This window comes from Phocoena sinus, chromosome 1, assembly GCF_008692025.1.
Source record: "Phocoena sinus isolate mPhoSin1 chromosome 1, mPhoSin1.pri, whole genome shotgun sequence".
Classification (NCBI taxonomy): domain Eukaryota; kingdom Metazoa; phylum Chordata; class Mammalia; order Artiodactyla; family Phocoenidae; genus Phocoena; species Phocoena sinus.
In genome coordinates this window covers 25604802-25626966 of record NC_045763.1, presented here as the reverse complement: position 1 = coordinate 25626966, position 22165 = coordinate 25604802, and the positions used below count along the sequence as shown (strand labels likewise).

General features: G+C 48.3%; 1 protein-coding gene across 1 annotated transcript; it reads right to left on the bottom strand.

Moving 5' to 3' along the window:
- Nucleotides 1–2813: 2813 nt before the first annotated feature.
- Nucleotides 2814–21750, bottom strand: TMEM39B (transmembrane protein 39B). Its single transcript, XM_032634771.1, is given in 17 exon segments — nucleotides 2814–3392; nucleotides 3776–3782; nucleotides 4778–4899; nucleotides 8201–8306; nucleotides 8309–8390; nucleotides 9313–9411; nucleotides 9413–9517; nucleotides 9519–9554; nucleotides 9556–9633; nucleotides 9635–9653; nucleotides 16738–16892; nucleotides 17213–17296; nucleotides 17895–18059; nucleotides 18061–18087; nucleotides 18089–18116; nucleotides 18628–18754; nucleotides 20707–21750. Coding segments are annotated over 17 exon segments (1716 nt in total). The 5' UTR covers nucleotides 20810–21750; the 3' UTR covers nucleotides 2814–3019.
- Between the last annotated feature and the right edge of the window lie 415 nt (nucleotides 21751–22165).

The following is a 22165-nucleotide window of genomic DNA, read 5'->3' as shown; positions in this document are numbered from 1 at the left end:
AAACAACTTAACAATCCCGGGAAGAAACGCGCTTTCGGCCCCACCGCCTAGTTCACAGCGACGACCACATTTAAAGAGACCGCAGCTACTAAAGGCGGGGAATAAGGATGGAATATGAAAGGAGTGGGTGGAGAAAAACTGGGAGGGATACCTACTAAAGAAAGTTAAGTGTGCTTAGGATTTCTCAGCTTTTCCTGCTATTTCCTTTTTGTAGTGAGGTCTCCCCCCGTAGAAACTTTTTCTTCCAGAAAGGTATTCCTTCCTTTTGTAGTTAAAACCACCCATAGACCCTGAGCTGGATATATGAATAAGGAGTCATCTGGAAAGGTGAAGTGACTTGCTCAAGGATATAGCGATAAGGAAATGAAGAAGTCTAGAGTAAACCCGATTACAATCTTATTGGGAGATACAAAGTGGAAAAATAATGAGACCGGTGCAGTGCTTTATAGTTGACAGAGCTATTTCATTTAGCCTTACTGCAAGCTCTCTGAGGGCACAAGTCAGTTCTATAGTGTTCATCACTGATCTCCAGCAGCTAGCACAGCATCTGGCACGTGCTATGTGCTCCATGAATAATTGTTGAATGAATAAACAAATAAATGAACAGATCTGTGAGTTACGCAAAAAAAAGGGATATGATCTCCCTTTTTAGAGATGAGGAAATTGAGGCTCTGAGGTTCATGCATCTTTTTTTTTTTTAATATTTATTTATTTTGGCTGTGCCAGGTCCTTAATTGCGGCACACGGGATCTTTAGTTGGGGCATGTGGGCTTCTTAGCTGCAGCATGTGGACTTCTTAGTTGCGGCATGCGAGACCTAGTTCCCCGACCAGTGATCGAACCCACGTCCCCTGCATTGGAAGGCAGATTCTTAACTACTGGACCACCAGGGAAGTCCCGTTGTCGTGTGTCTTTTGAATCATGAAACTTATGGCTGGTACACATTAGACCTCCCTTTTTGCATAATAGGACTCCGGTCCTTCTGTCCCCGACCTCAACACACAGAGGAAGGCTATGTCTTCAAGTCACTGGTCCCAAGAGGGAGCTATCTTTTGGAAGCCCAGGTCCTGCCATAACAAATTGCCACCTCTAGTTGTGGACCTGGCCCAGAGGGAAACAACTCAAAAAGCCAATTCTAGGACTCCGGGTCAGGAAAGGGAGTGTTATCTTTCTCCTCCTACTGCCACTGCTCAAGGTCAGACCTCTTCATTCTCTGTTGGTCTATTTTACCTGCCTCCTTACTGGTGTGCCTCCAGGTTCTCCCATTTGCACCCATTATCTCTTTAAAAGCAGAGACCTTATCATGTCCTCTGCTTAGTGATTTCCTACTAACGGCCTTAGGTAATGCCCAAACATTTCAATCTGACAGTTAGGCTGGTCCTTACTGGCTTCTTGGGCTACTCCCTGCCAGGCAACCCAGGCTCCATCCATATTTGGGGAACCACATTCCCCCAAATATGCTCCTATCTTCTTTTGTGCCTTTGCATATGCTCTTTCCTCTGCTTGGAACACAATGCCCTCCCTTCCCCCTTGACTATGAGGTGAACTACTCACTTTCAAGACCGAATACAATTTTCACCTTCTTGACAAAGCCTGTCTTTCCAGGCAGAGTCAGACTACCTGTCCTTTCTGCTCCCCGGTGCCCTGGACACACATTTTCCTCAGCAACTGGCAATCTAGGTTGTTCACAAGGTCTCTCTCTCTCCTGGTTGTCTATGAAGGGACAGTATCTTCCTCATCTTTGTTTCTGTCCCAGTGCCTGGCACAATGCCTGCCTCAGCAGAGGTACCACAAACATTTGCTGCAGTGTCTGCCTCCTGTACACCACCATTGGAGCATCTGCATAACTTGTAGCCAAACAAGGGCTCAGGGGACACAGGCAGACTATGACCATGTCTCCTCTCCTGCCAGCCCCTGAGCCCTCCATCCTATGCTCCACAGGAGCCAGGTGGCCTTCCAAGCGGCTTTGTTTCCATTCAAGCCCTTGGCCTTGCTCACACACCCTCCCTAGCCTAGAGCCATGGGTCCTCCCTGACCCAGTCCCTGCAGACCTTTCCAGATCCAGCCCACCTCCCCCCAACTTTCCTTATCTTTCTTGCTCTAGGAACTGCTTTCTGCTTACCTTCTCCAAATACCCCAGAATGCTACTGCTCGGCTTGAAGCGCCTTTACCCCCTCTTGTCCACCTAGGAAGTGGCCGATACAACTCAGACTATCCCCTCCTCCAAGAAGTCCAGAGAGCATTAAATGTTCTCTCCCCTGTGCTATTCTGTACCTTGTAACTGTTATACCCCTCCCAGTGTAGTGACTTGTTTGTTTCTGTGTCTTGGCATCTTCACCATGTACCTCGGCATCTGACACAGAGCAGGGTCTCAGTGACTGCGTGCTGGGAATCAGTACATCACATTCTGCTGGGATAGTAGTGTTATCTTTCAGAGGGTTTTGGGACCCAGCACTACCACTTCCTAGCTGTGTTACCTTGGGCAAGTCATGATAGATAGCTCCCTGAGCTCCTGTTTTCATCTATAGGAGTGACAGCACCTACCTCCTAGGGTTGTCATAAAAACTGGATTAAGACAAGGCCTGTCATACACGTAGAGCAGCCTCTGGCACACAGCGAGCATTCGGCCAGCAGCAGCTACCATGCTACGGTGACCTCGGGTGTCTCATCTTTTCTCCACTGGAGAAGGCAGAGCTCACAGGGGCCCCAGAAGCCACACATGGGGTGTCCTGGCCAAGAATCCCACACCTCTGCTCTCTGCCTGACAGGCAAGAAAAGGAGAAAGAAATACAGGACACAGGCTTATTGGGAGTATAAAAATAGGACTTTTTTTTTCTCCTCATAATCACATCAATTATCAAAGAAAAACAGTATGTAACAAAAATACAAAGCTCTGGTGGATTTTTTTTGTCTTTTTTTTTTTTTTTTTTTTTTTGCCCCCCACCCATCCCTCCCCAACAGCCGCTTCCCAGGGAGCCCCTGGCTGAAGCCTGGATGCTGTCCCTGGGTCGCCCTGGGGCTCAGGAGAACCGGTGGTCTAGGTCCCTCTGGGGGTTGACCGAGTACGAGTAGGCCTTGCCCAATACCAGGCGGTCTCGCAGCAGCTTGAAGAAGGCGTAGTAGTTGCTGAAGAGGATGAGCGCCAGTGAGATGGTCTGGTGCCACTTATCAGAGGACATTAAGGAGTACAGCTGGTAGACGATGACAGCGCCCTCCAGCAGCAAAAGGATGTTGAGGATCCGCAGGGGTTTGCTGAAAAAGAACTGCCCAGGAAAGAGTAGGCATGGACTGGAAAGTGGGCTCCAGAAACCTGCCTCTTGGAAGGGGGTTCTGGGTAGGCCAGTGAAGGGGTCAAGCTCTCGGGCCCCATGCAGACTTGGGTGGGGAGGAAGACTTCATAGGGCTGGGCGTGGACCTTGCCATCTCTCTGCCTTTGTTTGTGGTTTTCCTTCTGTCAAGACTACTGCTTCCCACAGAAGCTGTTTAAGATCCGGATCAAAAAAAAACAAAAAAAAGATCCGGATCAACTTCCACCTCCTCCCAGAAGCCTTTCTTGAGAAGTCCTACTTGTTCTCTCAAACTTTTGCTGGTCGAAAACCAACACCTTATTATATGTGACTTCCTGGGTACTGTCAGGCCTGAACAAAGTAGAATCTTATGACAGAGGCATGGAAAGTTATTATAGACTCTACAGCCTGAGTCATTTACTATTTCACGTGTAGCATCCCCCGCTAGGCCGGAAGCTTCCAGGGGACACGGAGACACATCACTCTTACCTGGTGTCTACAGGGCAAGGTAGAGTGTAGAGACTAAGAAAATTTTTCTGGTCAGTTTAAAAGAATGATCGTGTCCAGGGATCTTGATTCTGCAGGGGCCAAGGTACCTAAACCTCAAGAGCTGATTATAGGATGGCAGGAGAAGTGCCAGGATACAGGAGTCCGAGAGACCAGCACGCCAGGCTCAGCTCTGCACCTGACAGGCTGCAGGACCTTGGGCAAGTCCCTTCCCTGTCTGAACCTCAGGTTTCTCTACTGGGAAAAGAAGAGGTTAGCCCAGATCAATGATTTCTCAAACTGTGTTCCTCAGAGGCCCAGGTTCCAGGAGGTCTTTTAGGGGCTACCACAGTGGTCAGCAGGAAGTGAGGGGAGTTCCAACCCTTTCAAACAGAGCAGCGCCATGAAGTCCTATATACTGAACTTTAGTTTGACTGAGTTGGAGAAAAGGATTTTAACAGTAAAATAAGTAAATAAAATGGAAACCACCAGCCCAGATGATTTTGAGCAGCCCTTTCCATTGTACTGGGTCCATGAGTCATTACCATTAGTTCCCAAGTTTCCCAGTAAGGCACCCTTGGAACAAGTTAAACTCTCTAAGCTGATTTCAGTACCTGAAAACCAGGACAGCCCTGGTATTTCTTTCATACACAAGGTTCTGGTGAAGACTGAATGGGAGGGTGCATGGAAAGTGTTTACCACAGTGCCTAGCACACAGTAAGGAATGACGAGTGTAATTATTTTCACCACCAACAACCCCTCCTTTTGTTGTATCATCTTTTCTACCTCCACCCAATGTTTTCAAAGATCTGGTACCAAGTGAGCTACAGTTATGAAGGGATCATTTGTATGGCCGTCCTTGGGCTGCACATGTGCATTGTCTTCTTTTGGATTTGGGAATATCGAAATAGGCCGCCTCTTGCTATGACATCACCTTCCTGCCCAGCTGATCCTCCTGCCCTCTAGATCAGGCCCCACCCCTCCTTCCCAGGGGAGGAGACTCACGTGGACACCGGAAGTGGGAGACATCGGAGGGGATGGCCACGTTGTAGTGGCCCACTGCTTTGTAGACGTTCTTGCTGTGCTTCACCAGCACGCCCTGTGGCCACATGCACTCTTCAGTCCACCTGGAGGCACAGCCCGACAAAACCCCCTTATGCCCAGCTCACCCCACACAAGGGTGATGTGAGAAGACTGGGCATGGGGTGACCACCAGGGCTCTACTCCCATTTCTGTCACTTAGACACAATGACTTTCCTTTTCTGGGTCTTAGTTGCCTTTTCTGTAAAATGGGTAAGAACTGTAAGAAATTCACTGCACTGGGAGTCGGAAGGTTCGGGGCTGACATTCACGTCTCTGAGGGATTTCAAGAAAACCCTTTTCCCTCCCTGGGGTCATTTTATTCATCTAGCCTCCCAGCAGTCCACCACACAGCTGCCCGAGTGGTCTTTGTGAAACACCAAGCCAAGCCTGACTAGTCTCTCCTCAAAACCCTTTGAAGGCTTTCCGGTGCCCCTGGAGTCAAGTCCCCAACAATGTGTTATGGCCTCCGAGTCCCAGTGTGGCCTTCCATGACCCCCACCACATAGCGCCTGCTCAAGCCACCCAGAACTGCCTCTAGTTCCTCCAGCACACCTGACTGCTCCTGTCTCTTCATAAGGTGCTCACTCCAGCTGGGCTGCTCTTCCAGATGCCTTATCCCACAGAGTTCAGCATCTTTTAAATGCTCCCTGAATCTCCTGCTACCGGTCCACTTTCCCCAATGTGTTGTCACTTATTTATTTCCCTGTATCCCTCACTAGTCTGGGAGCACTGAAGGGAAGGGATGGTGTCCAATTCATTTCTGTGTCCTCGGAGCATGCCACAAGGCCTGGCACAGAGGCGCCCCAGAGAGCATGTGAATAAGGTTGTGGGACCAGTGAATTCTCTTCCATTGTTCTTTGAGATCTCCCAGGAAATATAAGGGTCCTGGGCCAGAGGACTGAGAATAACTGTCCACAAGAAGCTCAATCTCATGCTCCTGTCCTGTCGATTCCTTCATTTAAAAAACAGTTACCACGTCATATGCAACAACCATGGATGAACCTCACAAACAATATGCTGAATGAAAGAAGCTGGACCCAAGAAGAATGTCTACTGTATGATTTAATTTACATGAAGCTGTAGAATAGGGCAAAACTAACCTATGGTGAAATGAAATGAAAAGATGGTTGCCAGGGGAGGAGGGGTCATTGGGAAGGGCCATAAGGAAATTTTCTGAGGGGCTGGAAATGTTCTGTATCTTGATGGGGGAAGGGTTACATGGGTGTGTATTCTTTATCAAAACTCAAGGAATTGTACACTTCAAGATCTGTGAATTTCACTGTATGGAAATCCTACCTTAAAAAAAGCTCACATACAAAAAACACAAAAAAATTTTGCTGTTGGACCTATCACAAGCCAGGCATTTGCCAGGAGTGAGGAGATGGCCGAGCGCTTGACAGACAAGGACCCTGACCTCAGGAGCTTTAGTCTTGGAATGACAGGGCAAGTAACTAAGCAAACACAGCAGAGGAAGAGCACAGGCAGGGCAGGGACACTGAACCTATCCTGGGTGGTCAGGAAAGTGTTCCTGGAGGATGCAAAGTGCTAAAGGATGAATAGGAATTAAACAGGAAAAGAAAATTGGAAAGGTCACTCCACGCAAAACATGCATCATAGGCAAAAGCCTGCATACAAAAGTACATACAGGGACGTCCCTGGTGGCGCAGTGGTTAAGAATCCACCTGTCAATGCAGGGGACATGGGTTCGATCCCTGGGCCGGGAAGATCCCACATGCTGTGGAGCAGCTAAGGCTGTGCGCCACAACTACTGAGCCCATGCGCCACAACTACTGAGCCCATGCACCACAACTACTGTGCCTGCACTCTACAGCCCGCGAGCCACAACTACTGAAGCCTGTGTGCTTAGAGCCCATGCTCCGCAACAAGAGAAACCACTGTAATGGGAAGCCCGAGCACCACAACAAAGAGTAGCCCCCGCTCGCCACAACTAGAGAAAGCCCCTGCGTAGCAACGAGGACCCAATGCAGCAAAAAAAAAAAAAAGAACATACAGAATTGGAGGATCCGAAGAGGCTGGGTCTGGCTAGAGCAGAGTATGAGTTGGGGCATGGGAAGAGACAGAGCAGAAAGGCTGGTAGGAGTCAGTTCATCACGGGAAGCCACGTGAAGGAGCCTGGATCTTACCTGAGGACCATGGTGAGCCATGGGCAGGTTTATCCTCATATTCAGTCATGTACTCTCTTTCTACTCCCCCCTCCCCTCAGAGCCTTAGGCTAAGCCAAGCCCCACTTCAGCCCATTTGGCAATATCCATCCACTCTCTGGACCACCTGGACAGAGCCTGAGAGGGACCCTGACTGGCATGGAGGGCCAACATCAGGAGGCTTGGCCTCTGCGGCCTCCCTTCGCATCTCTGTGGGCCTACCTCTACAAACCTGTCCTAGGGGCCTCTTCTCGGCTGGGCCTTGTGCTGGGCCCAAGACTCAGATGTGATTCAGAGATGGTCCCAGCCTTGAGGAGCTTCCAGTCTAATGGGGGAATACAGGCAGGAAAATTAGCATAACCGGGGTAAAAAGACGGTGATGAAGGGCTGTAGAAATGCTAGGCACCAGGAAGGATGGGTCAGGCTGAGGGGAGGACAGTCCAGCCCCTCAGGGCTCCTGAGCAGGGTGTCTTCTGCCTCTGCTCTGAGTGCAATGCCATCCCGCAGCTGGGCCTTTTTCACCCCACTCATCCTAATTCTTTGTGTACACGGCTATCACCCGCACCAGACTGTAACTCCTCAAGGGGTCTCATCTTAGCCATTTCCTCCCTGTGGCTTTTCTTCCCTGGCCAGGGTATGTCATCAACTAACACAGACCATACCCTGTTACCAGGACGATGTTTCTAAGGCACACCTTGGAATGGGTCCCTCCACTGTTCAAAAACCTCCATAGCTCCCCTCTGCCTATAGGTCAAAGTCCAAGCTCCTTTGCCAATACACAGCACCAGGCCTGGGACAGCTTAGTAGAAGTAAATGCTTTCTGAAAGAGTAGATTAGCCAATGATTGGAATGGATGAGTGAGTGGAAGGAGGGAAGCAATGAGTGAATGCATGAGCAAATCAGCCAATGAGCAAGTACCTGAGTCAGTGAATGAGAAAGTCAATGAGTCTATGAATTTACCACCTGCCTTCCTCCCATCTTTAAGACACTGCAAGTTACCCAAGGACAGGAGACATGTCCTTCCTGGGCCCTGCCATATCGCACTCTGGCCACAAGGCCTAGCATACAAGACATGCTCAATAACTATTTGCTGATCGAATGAATGAGTTGATGAGCAGGGAGGTGAGTGACTCCAGACACTGACCAGGGGGGCTGGGGGTCGAGCAGAGAAGGGCAGACTCACGGGTGCTGCAGTACATTGGAGCACAGTGCTGGGTCAAACCTTCTGCCAAGCAGCCCAGGTGGGGCAGCGGCCTTATGCAGCAGGTCGCAGTAGCTGGCAGGCAGCAGTGCTGCATGAGGATCACCGAGGTGCTGATGGACACAGCAGGAAGAGCTCGCAGGGACCAGCGCTTGTCATAGTAATGTGTGTTCTGGGGGCAGCGGGAGGTGGGTGGAGACCTTGGACACCCATAATGGCCTCACTCCCTCCCCCATCCCTGATTCCATCTGTCTCAGAGATCAAGACAGCCCTAGAGAGACCTCGGGGTGGCCTGAGACGAAGGAGCTGAACACCTAACCAAAGGTGGCTTAATCATGGGCTTAAACCCTATGATGCCCACTACTCAGTTTTCTACAAAGAAAATTATTCCCACTCTGAGCCAGAGAAACAGGCTCTGGGGTTCAACAGAAATGAGTTCAAATCTTGCCTCTGCTGCTTAGTCACTATTGTGACCTTGGGCAAGTCATTTCACTTCTCTTGGGCTAGCTTCCTCATCCGTTAAATGAGGATCATATGAGTAACCACCTCTGAGAGGCGTGAGGAGGATTATAATACTCATCAAAGCTCTAGCAGGTTGTAGGTGCCCAACGGACATGAAGTCCTCTCAACCCCAATCATTCAGGCAGCCCATCCTCAGAGAAAATGTGTCAAGCCAGCTGGGGAGGGTACCTTCCACATGGCCATACAAGCCAGAGAGAGAGCACAGGCCTTTGGAGTCCCCCAGATCTGGATGAGTCCTGCCTTTCGAACTTAATGACAAAGCAGGACACTGTGTACGTGCCTGTGCCAAAACCGCCACACTGAAACACCAAAGTCACCGCCTTCCGTTACCAAGTATTACAAACAACAATGCCATTCCCCCTTGCTGGCTGGTGACCTCGTGCGGGCCACGTCCATTCAGCAAGCCTTGTTTTTTTCCACTCTAAAATGAAGGCAGGAGTCACTCTGGCCCTCAAGAGCACATATGGGAATCTCATCAAGAGCAGCAGAGTTATTTATGCGAGCAAGAGGGCTCCTGGGGGGCAGGCAGCAGGGTGAGCCCCCTTTCATCCTCCCTGGGTCAAGCTACGCACCTTCACGAACCAAACAGGCACAAAGGCCACGTAAATAGGCGCTCAGCATGAGCTGACCAGCACCTCCTTCATGCGCCAGTTGAAGTCCATCTTGAGGAAACTCCACCTCACTGCGGATGAGGCTGGGCGACAGGCAGCAGGCGTGGGTGGGCATGGCGTCCGGGCCGTACAGCTGCCGCGTGTGCTGCTTCCACGTCTCCCGCAAGTGTCAGCAGGTAGTCCCGGCTCCGTGCCAGGCCACTTGACCGCCTCCCGGGGACCCATGGAGGCCATGTGGCTGAAGAGGTTTGTCTTGCGGAGGTCACAGTTCAGCTGCAGGAAACGGAATGTACATCCCAAACCTGCTGGGGAAGACAGGGGTGGAGGGCAGGCCTGCCCAAGGGCCAGGATCCCAACTCTTCACACCAAGAGCTAAAGCCCACCTGGGCTTTAGCTCTCCTGGCTGTTCAGAGGGGAGGACTCTACCGGTCCCTCTAGCCATCCAGCCTCCCCAGCCAATGATCAGTCATTCAACCCATGTATTAGCACTAAGTGCGTGCCAAGCACTGTGCTGAGCGGCAGGTATACAGTAGGAAGCAAGACACGAGTCCCCGGCCCTCACAGACTACTGCTGCCTAGCAGTCATCTTAACAGTCACATTCACTGGGCACAACCAGTGCTCCCAGATACTGTACTAAGTGCTTACATGCATCTCTTCTTTTGTTTCTCTTAACTCTGTGTTAGGTACTGTTAGTTTGTGCCCTTTTCAGCTGAGGAAGCTTTGACTCAGACAGGGTGGAGTGGATTCCGAAAGCTCACACAACTAGTAAGGAAGTAATAGAGCTGGGATTCAAATCCAGAACTGTCTGGCACCGTGTGATCAAGACAGATACTCAGCAAATACTACCAAGTAATTCACTAACTGAAAATATACATGGGGAAGAGATATGGGAACATATGTATATGTATAACTGATTCACTTTGTTATAAAGCAGAAACAAACACACCATTGTAAAGCAATTATACCCCAATAAAGATGTTAAAAAAAAAGAAAAGAAAAGAAAATATACATGGTACCACAAAGGAGAGGTAGACATTGTCATGGGTGCACATGGGGGCAGCTCTTTAGCTTGCAGAGGAGGACAGTTCAGGAACAATATTTATTGTGTGTCTATTATGTGCCAGGCACTGAAATGGGCCCTTGAACAGTACAAACCACTCTCCCTGAGGAGTACCCCTAGGTCAGGGCTGGAGCTGATTAGTTAAGAGATAGAGTGTGTGGCTGATATCATTTAAGGAGAAAACTAGACAGACCCATAGCCCAGAAGAGTAGATCATTAAAGTGGGTAAGTGCCAAGCACAGTACATGGAACGTCATGATAGGTGCTCTTGACAGGCATTCCTTGTTATAGCTTAGGGCCTCTCAATTTTCCCCAGGGCCCTCAGACGTAGCTCCAGGAGGGTCCCTGAGCTGCTGCCAGGAGCCAGACCCAGTGAGAATCCTACATTTTCTTATCTATAGTAATGTCCTCTTTCTTTATTCTGAACTTCCAGGAAGGGAAATATGAGTGTTCTTGGGCACTCATATAATTAGCCTCTTTGGGTTTTTGCTTTCTGGCCTATAAAATGGGAATGCTTCCACTTCTCCTAGGGTAAGGTTCAAGTAAGATACCTTAGAGAATTCTGGTCAAGAGCATAACCTTTGGGGTCAAATAGGCTAGGATTAAAATCCCAGCTCTGCCACTTACTAATGCTGTGATTTAGGGCAAGTTATATAATCTCTAAGAGCCTCAGTTTCCTTAACTTGCCTTAAGTTACCTAGCTTGTACTGATTCTCTATGCTCAGTCAGACATTATGCTAGTGTTTTTATAAATACTCTCTTTTAATCTTTGCAACAATGCCCAGCATGGTGTCTGGCCTAAAGTAGATCAACACAATTTTGTTTAGAAAAGAAAGAGGTCAATGATTCTGTGGGACAGAAAAGAACACTGAAATGGGATTCCCAAAACACTTTTCAGGGCACTTGGTGGGAATGAGGGCGTGGGGCACCTACACGAACATACAAGGGCTTCAGACTCAACCTTAAGGAAAAGTACTTAAGAATCTTCTTGGCTTTCCCACTACGAAGGACTGCCGATACAATTAAATTATTTGATAACAGCGAGTAGCTGCTCTGACAGGTCACAAGTTAGAAACAACTTCACATGCAAGATGGCAGATCCTCTTTCATCCTCTCCATCCTAGATGTGACAGTATCAATGTAGAAAGTAAATAAATAAAAGTAGAAAATAAATCCATATCAGCAAAGAGAATGGGAGTGAGGGTTATCAGTACATAAGTGATTCTGACAAATTTCCATCTGCAGATGGAAACACGTTGACAGATGAGGAGGTCATCATCTAGAGTAGCGCAGTCCAATAGAAATACGAGAGTCACACATGTAATTTAAAATTTTTCTAGTAGCCGCATTAAAAAAAAAGGAGAAATTAATTTTAATAGTCTATTTTACTTAACCCAGTATAGACAAAATATTATCGTTTCAATATATAATCATTATTTATGAATGAGATATTTTACTTTCTTTTTTCGTACTAAGTCTTCAGAATCCAGTGGTACGGTTTTACACTAACAGCACATGTCAGTTAAAACTAGCCTATTTCAAATGTTTAATAACAATAGGCAGCTAGAAGTTACTAAACTGGATAGCGTAGGTCTAGAATGTGCCATGAGAGGGTTACAATGGGGGTAGGAGCTTATCTGCCCAGAGTGGCCCAAGAGAGACTGGCTTGAAGTGGGCACATTTGATAGAGGGTAGAAGTGAGAAGGAGGGCTGAACAAACGGGATTAAACACAGATCTGTATTCATTTATGAGTCACTCCCTTTCTCTTACAAACCTGACACAATCTGCCCTGAAAGATTCTTCTCTAAAGAAACTGAATAAACTGAGGATAACTGAGGTCTCTAATGGGGGCACCCTAGAGTAATACCCCCCTCCCCTTTCTGGTCTATGGGTGCCCACAGCTTGACAATTAGCACCTCACTCACTCTTCCTAAAGCAAAGTCTACCAGTCAGTGTGCCCTGCCCACATACTTAGAATCCCCAGTCAAACCTCCCATTCACGTATACAATGGCAGAGGGAGAGAAAGTGCATTCCAAGCCACTCAGTCCTCCACTCTTAAATGTAAACAGACAACCAAAGAAACTAACTACACTTAGAAAACTAGCAGCATGAAACAGAAAAATTGACCCAGTGGAAAGACAAAATTGAGGGAAGAGATCTTTAAAAGAGATCTCTTTTAAGAGATCTTTAAAACAAGAACAGAATGCTATGAGAAAAGAACAATCAGAAATCCAGAAAGAGGACTTAGAGATGAAAAATATGACTGCTGAAGAAAATCTCAATAAAAAAGCTAGAAGATGAAGTTGAGAAAATCCCCCTAAAGATAAAGTAAAAAGAAAGAGAAAAAGATAGATAGAGAAAGAGAGAGACAGAGTCAGAGAGAGAAAGAAAGAGGGGAGGGAGGGATGGAGGGAGAGGAAGAAAGAGAGAAAGATGAAAAATATGAAAATATAAGAGAAACAGATGACCAATCTATGAGGTCTACCATCCGACGCAGAGAAGTCCCAGAGAGGACAGAAAAAATGGAAGGGAAGACATTATCAAAGAAATAATAGAAGAAAATTTCCCTGACCTGAAGAAATACACAAATCTCCAGGTTAAAAAAGTCCTAGGGATTCCCTGGTGGCGCAGTGGTTGAGAGTCTGCCTGCCAATGCAGGGGACACGGTTTCGAGCCCTGGTCTGGGAGGATCCCACATGCCGCGGAGCAACTAGCCCCGTGAGCCACGGTTACTGAGCCTGCGCGTCTGGAGCCTGTGCTCTGCAACAAGAGAGGCCACGACAGTGAGAGGCCTGCGCACCGCGTTGAGGAGTGGCCCCCACTTGCCGCAACTAGAGAAAGCCCTCGCACAGAAACGAAGAGCCAACACAGCCATAAATAAATAAATAAATAAAATTTAAAAAAAAAAAAAAAGTCCTAGAGTACTGATAAGATGAATGACAAAAGTTCCATATCAGACACATTCTTGTGAAATTTCAAATAATCAAAAGATAAACAGAATGCTCCCAAAAGCTTTCAGAAAGGAAAAAACAAGTCATCCACAAAGTAACTGGAATCAAACTAGCATCAGACTTCTCATTAGAAACACTGGATGCTAGACACAATGGAGCAACATCTTCAAAATTCTGAGAGAATATGAATTTGAACTTAGAAATCGACATTTGGCTGAACCATCAATCAAGTATGAGGGCAGAATAAAGACATTTTCAGACATGCAAGGACTAAGACTGTATATACCTCCCATATACCCCTTGTTAAGAAAATTACCTCATAATGCACTCCAGCAAAATAAGGGAGAAAACCAAGAAAGAAGAAGACACAGGATCCAAGAAACAGTGGATCCAACCAGGAGGGCAGGAAAGGAGTCCCAGGCTGAGAGCTGTATAGCAGGCTTAAAGAGCAACCACTCCAGACTGGAGCAGGAGGATGGAGGGCTCCAGGAGGGATGTCTTTGGAGGGAAAAATGGACTCCAGGCAACAGGTAGTATGACTGACAGGCTGGATAAACTTGAGGATATGTTGAAGGCCCATCATTCTTTTGTCAACAAGAAAAAAGAAAGGCAATTAGAAACTCCAAGAAAAATAAAAAGCTATATAAGAAAGTTACAATCTAAATATGAAGCAAACTAAAATGTGGCATGGTTTTAAGCAATTGATGGAATATAAGAAAAGAGAAACCATTTGACCTTGACACTAGGAACATTCTTATTTTAAGAGGCCCAAGATTATAATTCAGTAAATATAGAGAAGGAATATCATCTATGCATACTACTTGGTCCTGCAGTGAATAATATTTTCATACTCACAATAATATCAAGGCCACTTATTGGTTTTTAATTTTTAGAATTAGCCTTAGACAAAGAATGGAAGACTTAAATGTGGCTATATAGGAGAATATGAATGTCAAGCATGACAATATAAGAGTACAGCTGCCAGGAAGTGATAGGAGGAAGAGGGGAGGAAAAGCCAATGGACAGGGCTCCTAATATTATGTTCTTACATAAAAGGGATTAAGACACTGACTATTGTTGATGGAATAAAAAACACAGGCATACTCATATTATTGAAAAAGAGGCCCAACAGAAAATTAAAAATAATAACAATTATCAAATACTAGGAACAGTACGGATGGAAGGTGAAGTAAATCTTCATCTGTCAATGCAGGGAATCAATGTATATGTGCATGTGTGCGTGTGTATGTGTGTGTGTGTGTGTGTGTGCGTGTGTGTGTGGTATGCTTGTATATGCACAGAACATTCATTTCCAGGATATACAAGAAACCAGAAACATGGCGGTTACCTCGTGATGGTTAGGTTCCCTTCCTTCTAAGAGTGGAAGGGAAACTGGGTAGCTGGGAGACAGGAGTCAAGGGAAGAATTTTTCATTCTACGCTCTTTTATCTGTTTTTCAGTTTTAATGATGTGAACCTATTACCCAATTATAAAATCAATAAATAAATGTGTAAAGAAATAAACAAAAGCATAAGGATATTAAAATTATGGAGGTAACTCAGAGAACACTTAAAACCAGAAACAGTAAAAGAGGTTGCTTTTGAGAAGTGGGACTAAAAATCTGGAGGGTGGGGTTAAAGGCTGTTTCTCATCATAAGCTTTTTTTTTTTTCTTTTGGCCACACCACACCTCGTGGGATCTTAGATCCCTGACTAGGGATCGAACCCGCACCCTCGGCAGTGAAAGCACGAAGTCCTAACCATTGGACCACCAGAGAATTCCCATCATCAAGTTTTTTTAGCACTATTGAATTTGATTTTTTTATGATATACGTGGTCTTATATTAATAAAAATTTAAAGATTAAATAATATAAAATAAAGCAAAATATGAACACTGGGTGATGTCTGAGTAGTCACCAGAAAGTGTCAAATTAAGGCAACCGTTGACATTTCTAATCAGTACAATCTTGGAGGGCCATTTGTTGATATCTATCAAAAATGTAAAACATACCTTTTGGTGCAATAATTCTACTTCTGGGAATCTGTTGTACAGAAATTTTGGACAAGTGTGCAAAGATGTATGCAAAAGAATGTTCCCTGCCTCATTGTTTCCAATAGGGAAAAGCTAGAAACAACTCAAAAGCCCACCAACAGAAGACAAACAAAACAAATTGTGGAAAGTCTATTCAATGGAATATTATGAGGCCATTTAAACAACTGAGGCAGACCCATATATACTGCCATGGGAAAATATCCAAGTTATATGACTATGTGAACGTGTAATAAATTATACATTATCATGCATAGAGATTAACCCTATTTTTCTGTTTTTAAAAAATGTATATGTGTGGGTACTTGTACAGAAAAAATTTAGAAGGACATGCTGCAAGATAATGGTTTTCTGGAGGACTGAGATTATGTGGGACTTCCATTTACTATGTTAAAAGCTTCTGTAAAGTTTAATATTGTTACGTGACACATGTATCACTCTTTTAATTAAAAACTAGTTATAACTAAAGCAAGTGTGATTTGGCTCCTACCATGACAGTGACCTTTTGATCACGCAGGGGAGAGACGAGTGTCCAGTTCTGAAGCTTCCCAGGGAACTGAGGTGACCCAGCCTGAGGAAGTTCATGACTCAGAAAGCCCAGGGGTTGGGAAATGACTGTTAATGCCCAGGCCGCCAGCAGCCTGCCCCAGAAACAGCCAGAGTGGACATCTTGCCAAAGCTCTCCCCAGTTCTAGTCCAGAAAGGGGCAGGCCTGTGCTCCTCCCAGACACTATCTTTCCATCCTCAACAATCTGGGTTCTGGCAAGACGGAGGAAGTGAGTGAGCAAAGCAGACACACAGACAGACATACAGATATGCATGTGAAGATACACACACACACACACACACACACACACACACACGCTTCATGCACAGACACCCACACAGAAACATGCGTGCACCCAGGTGCTTGCAAGCATACATACCTGGGGGAGGCACCGAGAGACTACATAAACACTAAGATATGCAAAGAGACAGAGAAAGAGAAAGAACCAGAGAGAGAGGAAAGGAAGAGAGAGGAAGGATGAAGCCCGTGCATACCCCCTCAGGAGCTGTGGGATATACACTCAGATCTGAGTCCCCTTCTGACCTCCCCCTTGAGGGCACCTTGGGGAAATTATGCCTGCCGTCTCAGTTTCTGCTCCTGCAAAAGAAAGCTAATCGTCCTGATCTCAGGATGATATTGTCAGACAATGTGAGAGGGTACTGTTGCTGCCTGCCTGTGAGTCTACTGGGTACGGGGACCCAGTGCCCAGCCACACTCAGGGCAGAGGTCAGGAACAGGTGCTGGGCAGTGAGGGGGTGGAGTGAGGGGTACTCACGGATAGCAGAGGAACAGGAGGTTCAGGAAGGAGTAGGTCTTGAAGAGGTGGATGAGGGAGCGGCACAGACTCCAGCCTGTTGCCGTGAGAACGGTGAAGCGGGTGAGGAACAGCATGATGGAGCGAAAGAGGGAGACCTTCCCCCTCTGAGAAGCCTGGGTCAGGGTGAGATAGGACGGGATGGGGCCTTGGATGGAGGTCATGGGGGCTGTGCCCAAATCCCACCCAACATGGCCCGTGATCCCGCCCGGGGAAACGTGGGGCAGCAGGCTGGGCAGAACCTGGCAAGGTGAATCCTTTCCCTCGACGCCCAGGAAACTCCAAGAGCCGATGGGGATGTAATACTCTTCAACCAAGTTCAAAGGGAGCCCCAAGGAAATGCCTCAGGGTTGAAGGGCTGGGCACACCTCCTTGGTACCCCCATGGGTAAAGGGGAGTCCCAGAGTTCCCCAGCCAGCCTCTGGGACCCAATCACCTCCTTCACGATGGACCCAATGAAGCGGCGGCCCAGAACAATGGTGGTCACCATCAGCAAGTTGAAGTCGATCAGGTGGAAATTCTGTCAGGGGGCAGAGGCTGGGGGTCACGTGGGCCCCCTGCCCACGTACGGGCTTTTCGCATACCCACCTCCCCCTGCCCAGTCCTTTCCATCAGGACTGTCCCCACTCTCTGACCTTCACAGGCCTCCAGCTGAGTCAGACCAGGAAAATACCTAGAGGAGTAGAACAGGACCCAGAGGAGGAAAGTGGGACAGTCCCTGGAGACAAGAGAGTGGTGTGTGAGCCCTCTTGCTCTGATCACCCATGCCCCTGCCCCTGCACCTCTCCTTCTGCACAGAGCTCTTTCCTCTCCTTGAAATAGCCATGTATGCCTGTGACTCACCTCCCCCGCAGGACTTAAGACTCTGTGCTCCTTTAGACAAAATCTGAGTCAGATTCATCTCTGCTACCATTACACTGTGCAGTGTGGTGCTGAGCACACTAGGGGTGAGCGTTCAGGAATCATCAGTTTCCTGTTCTTTTTATACCTCTCATGCCCAGCATGAGGCCAAACACACAGGGTTCTGCGTAAGCTATGCTAAACTAAAACCAAACATGTCACTCACTCACACACACACACACACACACACACACAGCGGGTCCTAGCTGGGCACCTACCAGGGAGGTGTGGGAGGGCGGGTGGGAGGGCGGATACCACCACACTGTCTTGTAGATGTTGATGTAGTGGACGAAGAGGGCTATGAGCTGGCAGAAGAAGAGCTGCAACTCAAACAGAATGCTGGCCTGGACTGGCAGCTCGGGGATCTTGCAGTGCTGCAGGGGGCACGACCGTCTGGGTGGCCAGTGGGGGGGCTGGAGAGGCCCGTCCCAGAACTGCTCCTGGGGGTGTGAGGGAACAACGTCAGGAGCTGACCTGAGAACCCTACCAAGAAGCACTTCTGGGGCACAGGATTGCGAAGCAGGACCAGAAAAGCAGCTCAGGGCAGGGATGGAGTCCTCCTAATCCTGCCTGTCAGACAAAGGAGATGACAGAGCCTTTTCCTATTCATAAACTGATTCAGTCTTTCCAACATTCCCCAGGAAGGAAAGAATTATTAGGTCCATTTTACAGATAAAGAAAAGGAGGCCCAGAGAGGGGAGACAACTTGTCCAAGCCACCAGCAAATCAGAAGCAGAACTGTAACTGGAATCCAGGCCTTCGGGTTTATTACACTATGTCCCACTGCATCTGTCCCACTGACCACCCTCTGGGACTTTTCTGCTGCTCCCCACCCTTTCAGCTCCCATCTGGCATCTAGGGTATCACACCCTAGAGCCCAGTCAGGGAGAGCTTTGTCCAGATTGCTCCTGAGAGCCCACAGTGAGGCACAAGAGACAGAAAGTAGTTTACCTGGTGCGGGAACGGACACTGGTGACTGATGCGCTGGAAGTGTGGCCCCCACCTGAGCCCCCAGAGGATCCTGGCTCACAGAGTGGATTTCGACAGTAGGATGTCCTGTTGGGACCTCTTCGTCCTCCTGCAGGGCTCGACATAAGGTAGATCCTCAAGCCAGAGGGCATATATCAAGGATAACAGCAATGATACTGGCTGCCAGTTACCTGCTGTCTCATTTTGTCACTCAGTTACAGAGATCCATGGTCTGGCCCCTGCCCACCTCTTCCAACTTATCTCCTACCATTCCCTGCCTCGCCCCCATGCTTCAGCCAGCCTGGCCTTTCTCTCTTTGAGCAAACCAAGCTTATTGCTACCTTCTGCACTTGCTGTACTCTCTGGAGAGCCATTCCCTGCCATTTTGTAAGTATCTGCCCCCATAACTATCTTATTTCTATGTTTTTTCACAATTCACTCTTCATCTTATTCATTTGTTAACATATTTACTGTCTATCTTTCCCACTGGAATGGAAGACCAGTGAGGTCACTATCCTGATCTGTCCTTTTCACTGTTGTATCCCCTCCTCCTACCACAGTGCCCAGCATGAAGTCAGTGCTCAATAACTGTTGATGAGGGAATGAATCCGGAAAGGTTCCACAGATTGGTAAACTCAGTTTACATTGTGTCACAGGTAGTCTGGGGGTCTGGGTCCTGCGCTCTTAGCGCTGGTGTACACTGCTCCTTTCAGATACTACAACTCCCTGTAGGCTTACAATTATGGGCACCCTTGAAGTTTTTTCTCCAGGACCCAAGATCCAGCTCAGTGGGCATCCTGGACTCTCACAGTCAGGACCCAGGGCCTGAGCACAGTGTCAAGGGAGAATGGTGTGGTTGTGAACCCAAAACTTGGACCTGCAACCTCTTTTTCTAGGCTTAGCAGTCTAGCCCAAGCTCCCAGGCATCACCCTGCACAAAAGTCCTGCACAAAGCTCCAAGGCACCATCCCAGTCCCAGTCAAAGTTATAGCCTTGTTCATACCTCCTCATGGCAGCAGAGCAGCCTCCACACACACACACCCCTTGCCCTAGCTTCTCGGCCTGTAAGTTTTTCCCACACGTCTCGGAAAAGTTCTTGTCTGGGAGCTCTGCCCCAAACAGCCCCCAGCCCCAAAGCTCTGTTCATGCACCACTGTACCTGGCTTAGAAAACCCCACACAGGCACCCTCAGTCCAGATGCTCTGCCCACACCCACTCTGCTCTGTTTAGAAGCTCTGCACCCACATAAAGCCCCTCAACCCAGAAGCCCCGCCTACACACAATTGTCAGCTCATAAAACCCGCCCACAAGCCAATAAAAGCTCTCTCTGCCTGGCTCCAGAGTGGGCTCCCTTCTTCTGGAAGGTCTCCTTCCAGGCCCACCTCGCCAGTACAAAGCCCCCTACTGCCCAGAAAGTTTGCCCCTGCACCAGGGCCTACAGCTCAGGAGCTCCGCCCTTAGCACTAAGGCCACGCCCGCCGTTAAGCCTCGGCCCACTCTAGCCCAGAAGACTGGGTCCTCACCAAAGCCCCCAGGGAGCCTCCGCATTTGGAAGCCCCTCCCACCGCTCCGATGTCCCGCCCCCACAACAGAAGCCCCACCCGCTAAACGACAGGAGGGGGCGGGGTCCCTCTACGCCCACATCCCCTCCCCCTCCCCTCGCCGGGATCCTGTCCGCGTGGGGGAGCAATTAGCAGCTTGGCCGTCCTAACCCCCGAGCCCGCCCGTTCCCGGGCCGAGTTGGACCCGCGCCGCTCACCCATCTCCTCCCCCCGGCGCTCTCCGCTTCGCCGCCGCAGCTCCAGCGGGCAATATGTCGGAGGCGACGGCGGCCGGGAGAGGACTAACCGCCGCAGCCCAGTCCCCTGGTATCAGCTGCGCGCTCCCGCCTCACCGCTAAATTTGCATACAAGGCGGGCTAGAAGCTGGGGGCGCGCTTCTTAAAGGGGCCGCTCGGACCAAGGCAGTCCCGCGCGCTCTTTGTCTCGCGGTCCCCCACGCGTTTCCTGCAGATGCTGCTGAAAAGCCCGAGAGGGAGGGTAACCCACCGCCTTCTCTTACCTTGCGTGCCTTCTCCCAGCACCACTTCAGGGCCGAGGGAGGGGGCCGGAATAGCCTCTCGGTTCCTGCATCCGTGAGTGTTCCTCCGGCGCCTCAAACTCATCGCGTCCCAAGTTGGGCTTTCATCTTTTCTCTTTGGCCTTATTGCTCTTAGGTCCACCCCAATCAAAACCTGGGAGTTATTTCTCCATTTCCTTCTACCCCCACATCCAATCTTCCACCTAGTATTGCTGACCCTAAGTCCTAATTATTTATCACATCTGACCCTATCCGTCTTCCACCACCTTAGTTCAATTCCTGATTCTGCCAGTTCCAAGACTTGAAATCCTGTTTCTTGCTCTTTACTGGTAATATTCACCTTATAGGCCTTGGTGGCCTATAAGGTGAAATAATGCATGTAGAACAGAGTCTATTTTTGTTTTTTTCAGAGTCTGTAGTAATTAATGTTCGCTGTCATTACTATTATGATATATGGCAAGCACTTAACACAGAGGAAGCACTCGATAAATGAGCTGCTACTAGTAACCGTTATGATTTCTTCCCTCATAAGACCTATAAGATGTCTCAATCGTCTGGTACCTCCGTTACTTAGCAAAGTCTTTGGCACATAATAGACAACAATAGTCAGTTAATTAAATGATTTAGTAGATATTTAATTAATAGATACTCACAGAGCTTACAGTTAAATGGGAGGAGATGGATAAAAAAATTAGTAAATTCTGCAGTATGTTAGAAGGGAATGATTACTGTGGAGGAAAACAGGAAAGGGGGATGGGAGGTTGCAATTTTAAACAGGGTAGTCAGTAGGCTTCATTGAGAAGGTGACTTTTGAACAAACACTTGAAGGAAATGAGTGAGTCAGTGCTGCAGATATCTGGAGAAAGGGGGCAGTCCAGGCAGAGGGGAAAAGTCATTGGAAGGGCCCTCAGGTACAAGCATGCCTGGTGTGTTTAAGAAACAGCAAGGAGGGCTTCCCTGGTGGCGCAGTGATTGCGCGTCCGCCTGCCGATGCAGGGGACGCGGGTTCGTGCCCCGGTCCGGGAAGATCCCACATGCCGCGGAGCGGCTGGGTCCGTGAGCCATGGCCGCTGGACCTGCGCGTCCGAAGCCTGTGCTTCACAACGGGAGAGGCCGCGACAGTGAGAGGCCTGCGTACCGCCAAAAAAAAAAAAAAAAAAAAAAGAAACAGCAAGGAGGCCAGTGTGGCTTGGAATGGAATAGACATGAGAGTCAGACATGAGAAGGAATGGACCTGTGGCTTTTACTCTGAATGAGGTGGGAGCTAGTGGAGGGTTTGTACATCCATTTTAAAAATTAATTAATTAATTATTGGCTGCATTGGGTCTCCATTGCCATGTGTGGGCTTCTCATTGCGGTTGCTTCTCTTGTCGCGGAGCACAGGCTCTAGGCGCACAGACTTAGTAGTTGTGGAGCACAGGCTTTGTTGCTCCGTGGCATG